General features: G+C 54.4%; 2 protein-coding genes across 2 annotated transcripts; one reads left to right on the forward strand and one right to left on the reverse strand.

The window, feature by feature from the left end:
- Window positions 1-1,764: 1,764 nt before the first annotated feature.
- On the reverse strand, window positions 1,765-3,823 carry BJX67DRAFT_386692 (uncharacterized protein; the record flags this gene model as incomplete). Its single annotated transcript, XM_071034122.1, has 7 exons — window positions 1,765-2,065; window positions 2,148-3,045; window positions 3,113-3,245; window positions 3,303-3,362; window positions 3,425-3,622; window positions 3,673-3,738; window positions 3,797-3,823. 7 exons carry the CDS (start codon window positions 3,821-3,823, stop codon window positions 1,765-1,767), a joined length of 1,683 nt encoding a protein of 560 aa, XP_070880305.1.
- A 503-nt stretch (window positions 3,824-4,326) lies between these two features.
- On the forward strand, window positions 4,327-4,633 carry BJX67DRAFT_386693 (uncharacterized protein; the record flags this gene model as incomplete). Its single annotated transcript, XM_071034123.1, has 2 exons — window positions 4,327-4,526; window positions 4,603-4,633. 2 exons carry the CDS (start codon window positions 4,327-4,329, stop codon window positions 4,631-4,633), a joined length of 231 nt encoding a protein of 76 aa, XP_070880306.1.
- Window positions 4,634-4,661: the final 28 nt, after the last annotated feature.

A 4,661-nucleotide genomic window follows, 5' to 3' on the forward strand; every position in this document is an offset into this window, starting at 1 on the left:
GTCGCATCACCATCTTGTGGCCATTATTTGTTCAGAGAGATTGTTGCTGCGGCCTCTCTTCCCCTGCGACGGTGAAGAAAAGCGGATACCCCGAATGCGATTAAGAGAGCCGGAGCAGAGCATGTTGTCTGGGCGAGGCCCAGGTTCTTGTAACCAAGAGACCGTCGGGAGGGGGGCCTCAGCCCTTATCACCTCCGAACTCAGTCAGTCTGGTACGGTCGAATTGCAGAATCAGCGAGATCCTACATCCGAGTTCTCCAAGAATGGCACGGGTCGACAAGGAGCAAAGCATCGACAGGTATGACCACGCTCTTATCATCTATTCCAGTTGGTAACCGACCACTCATATTTTATGGGCAGGGACGACAGGGCGACAAAAAGCGCAGAATTAAAAAAGCGTGTGCCCAATGCCATCGTCGAAAGGTGAAGGTATACTATCCCTCCCGCAGGTTGACCAGGGCGGGTTTTTGACTGGCCAATAGTGCTCCCGAGAACGGCCGTGTCAAGAGTGCCAGCTACGAGGTGATAGATGTGTTTCCCAACCGAGGCGCACTCTGAGAGCTGGGCGGGTACCGCAGCCGCCAACCAATCGTTCGGAGGGAGACCCCCTTCGACTTGACCTGTCGAGCGTTCCCGACGATCCTGGTCTCGGGTCAGCCCCAGTGCTCTACCAACACCGAGAGGAGCCCAGCCCTGAGCAGATAGATCAACCACCCGCTCCCAACATGATCCCCGGCCCGGTATCCCCTCCACCGAACTGGTTCTTGCTCGGCGCACAATACGGCGACTTCCCTTTCTGGGGCGATGGTCGCCTGGACGATGGCCGGATTGATGCGAGAACGACCCCCGCGACTGCTTGGGCCGTCGAAAACGACCCGCCGGACCTCTACTCTGTGGATACCCTAGCCAGAACGACGGAATTGACGTCCGAGAGAATCCAGCGTCCGCCGAGCTCTAGTAGTACTTGGTTTTCAACCTCGGATGATGACCTCCGTGCGGCGGAGACTCTGATGTCTTTGACCGCCAGGTCAAGCTGGGCCGACTGGCCGCTGGATGATGCACCCCTCCATGAGCCCGATGCCCTTGGCATGGCCCATTCCACTTCCGAACTGGAAGCCTTCGGATTCAGTACCTCACGGTATCTCGCAGCCTCTGACGGCTGGCTAGACAACGAAATGCCTTCGGCCTCCGGCCTCCATCAATACGTTGGGGAGAGTCAACGCCCTGATTGTCAGGCGCTCTCGGAAGAGCTAACTGTGGGGTTCGAGCCGGGGCTACATGACCTTCCGCCAGGGGATCCTCTGTGTTTGGGCCAGATTTCATCCGAACCGCGGCGAAAGGCACACTGCGAAGATCCGCTGGATCTATTTGACTGGCCACAGTATGAGCGATGTATAACACGGGATCGTGACACTGGCTCTCTCGCGTTCCCGGTCGAAGACAAGAGCGGGCGGGATTGGAATAGAGAGTAACTCTCAAATGGTTGATGATGTGCATAATACTTATCCTAGGTAATGAGATAGAGGCAGATTCGCCAGGGCAACTCTGATCGCACGAGAGACGCAATATGAATCACACGCATTATTGCGTTCAGTCACGAATAGTCGTCAACTGTCTTTCGTACATATGTGAGCCAAATGCATCGTTCCGTTCTCCCTGCCGCCATGAGTCAGGCCAAGGCCCGCATCGGACCCTCGTACTTTCTGGCTTCAGACAGACCTAGGAATACACCAAAGAGGGTCATAGTGTTATCTGATTGAGAAATTAGTTAAAGAAATCCTGCATCCTACTCGCCGCATTTTGTTCCACGTCGATCGGAGCCCATGGATTGTCGGCCGACGGGCTTACCACCACTGTGTCATCCTCGGCAGATGCAGCGGAAAGCTGATCTTGAAGCCCCGTCCCATCATCCCGAAGTATGTGGAGCGGATCAGGAGGTTGCCCAGACATTAGCGATTTCACTACTGGCTCCAGCGAGCGACAGAGGCGAACGGTTCCCGGGCGAGTGTAGGCAATGTAGTTGATGAGAGAGTCTACTTGTGCCGCAGTGAAAGTCCTATTGTACCTAATATGGGGTTAGTAAGTTAGCGACCAGTCGGATGATGCAGACTCGCATTTGATGCATGAGGTGATCGTCACTAATCAACAACAGCCCTGCGCCGAGAGACGCGACGAGTTTCCACAACCACATCCCCTTTCTCATCAGAGTACCCGTGATCCGATTCCGCCGCAGCTGGTCTTTGGAGGATTTTTTGGGATCGTCATCGTACAAATCAAGGATGCAGTTGAGGACAAACGTTTCTTTCCTCATTTTTGCGGCCCGCGCGCGAGGGCAGTATTTCTCAGGGCGCTGGCATAGCTCTCGGTAGTTCAGATAGAGTAGCATGTGTGCCACACGCGTTGCAACGTGATCGAGCGCCTTGCCTGCATCAAGCCGTCGTATGTAGCCGACAGCCGCCTCCAGCCCGATCCGCTGCGCCGGAAGACCCAGCGGATGCCGGCCTTGCAAACAATTGTTCCGCCATTGATGCAAAAGGGGCTTCAACATTTCGGCGGGGTTGGCACAAAGCAGGCCGGCGTGCGCCTTGAGGACTTCTCGAAACTGTTTTTTGTCAAGAGCCGCTTGTTCTTTCGTCAACTTGCAACCCTTCAAGCGTGCTTCGGCAGCAGCATTTGGCCTTCGTTTGGCACCTGCGCTTCTCGGACTGCAGTGTGGGGAAGAGTGGTTGGTTTGGAGCGAGGGGCTGAGACGGCCAGCGAGTGAAGGGGGAGAGGCGCGTCCATCCCCGCAGCTTAATTCATGATCCAGCGGCGGTATCACAGGATCCGCGGTACTGCCATCCGTAGAGATTCCGGATGTGCCATTGTGGATGGGATGCGAATCATCTCGGTGGGACGGCCGGCTCTCGGGCTGGTTGTCGAGGAATCCATCAAGAGCAACATCGGTTCGTGTCAGGTATTCGTCCTCGCCACGGGCGGACTCGTCGAGATCGGCTAATAGCGGCCACTGGTCCTCGTCTCTGTCTAGAGTGACAGTCCCTAGGCCTGTTGGCGCTCAGTAACTTTCGACACGACCTCCCCGCTAGCTGCATCGTCGAACGGTTTCTCTTACCAAACTCCCGTCCTGGAAGGATCTCATATCCCTGGATGTACCCCACACGATAGATCCTCCTGAGCACATCCGTAATCTGCGGCCGATCCAATGACCGTAGCGTCTCAAAGTTCTCCCCAATGCATTGGGCAAGCTAAAGAGAGTCGTCAGTCGTGGCAGGCAAACATATACCAAGAATCGAGCGACAAACGCGGCCAAACATTTCCTCTCCCTGTCCCACTGGCCTCGGGATCGCCGTCTCAGTCGAGTCCTACAAACAGAATAAGTACATAGAGGGGCCGAATTCCTTAGGCTACATCCCTTGAACGTCACGCAGAGAGCAAAGGTTTGGACCAAGGGCAGCGATGTAGAAACCGCGGGCGAGCACCGTTTGGAAACAAGATGAAAATCTCTCCACAGCATGTACGACTGAATAAACCTCACACTAAAAAGCCTGTCCAGCACATCAGTGATTTCTGAAGCACTCCAGCTACCCAACGTTTTGAGAGCCTTTCCGATTCGGAGAGCAAGCTGGGAAGGAGTTAGCCTTGGCTGTAAGAAGACGAGCTCGAGAGCCTTACATGGGCGCGCTCTTCGTCTGTCAAATTGCGGTAGCAACTGCGGCCGGTCCCCTTTATTTGTAATTCCTATCAAGAGCCTTGTGAATTAAAAAAAAGGGAATAGGATTCCCATGCCCAAACATACCTCGAGGTCCACCGTGAATTGGTTCATTTCCGAGAATAAAAACCAAATACGTTCGAAGGGCGCCGAAAACCGCGTCGAACAATTGGGAATGTATGTGCAACGGCAAGAGTGAACTTCTCTCATGGAAGTGCATCGCCCATATGATCCCGACCTGGCGTTGGTGACAATATCGCAAATAGGAACCCAAGAACGAGAGCACGCTTCCTTACTGTACTGTAACATTTATCAGAGAGCCAAAAAGAACCCCACGGAAAAGTGAAAGCGGTGCCAAAGAGCTCCGGGAGTAGAGTCTGGATCCCATTTTCCAGACCCCGTCGTCTGTCCGAAAGACCACCTCTCGAGCCATGGAAGGGGAACGAAGGCGAAAGCAGATGCCCTCGAAGCCAACACGACACTAGTAAACGAGGCATCGACCACTACAGTCCACGTCGTTGTTTTGGGCTCCATTTGAGGTTTATTTAAGGAGTCCTACTGTCCGCCGGCGGACAATCCATCACGAACCGGACTAGGCCGCGTTACCAATCACCGCGATGGCTCATAAATTCCAATGGGCAAGGAAACGTCGCTCAGACACCGCCCAGGCGAAATCCCAGCAACGCTACAAACGTCGAAAAGGCATCTTTAAGAAGGCCGCAGAATTCAGCCTCGAATGCGAGTCGGACATCTTTGTCGCTATTCGGATCCGGAAAACCGGTCAGATATACATGTTTGACTCGACTGCACAGGCGACGTGGGTCGATACTTTATCAGACTTAGTGGGTTGCCCCCCTTCCCCTTCCGTCTCTCGGGCTGGCTGACAAGACCAGGGAGGATGCTTTCCGAGCCCAATTACATTGACAACGGAGGACATATTTTCTGGCCGTTG

This window comes from Aspergillus lucknowensis, assembly GCF_044049455.1.
Source record: "Aspergillus lucknowensis strain CBS 449.75 chromosome Unknown BJX67scaffold_155, whole genome shotgun sequence".
Classification (NCBI taxonomy): Eukaryota; Fungi; Ascomycota; class Eurotiomycetes; order Eurotiales; family Aspergillaceae; genus Aspergillus; species Aspergillus lucknowensis.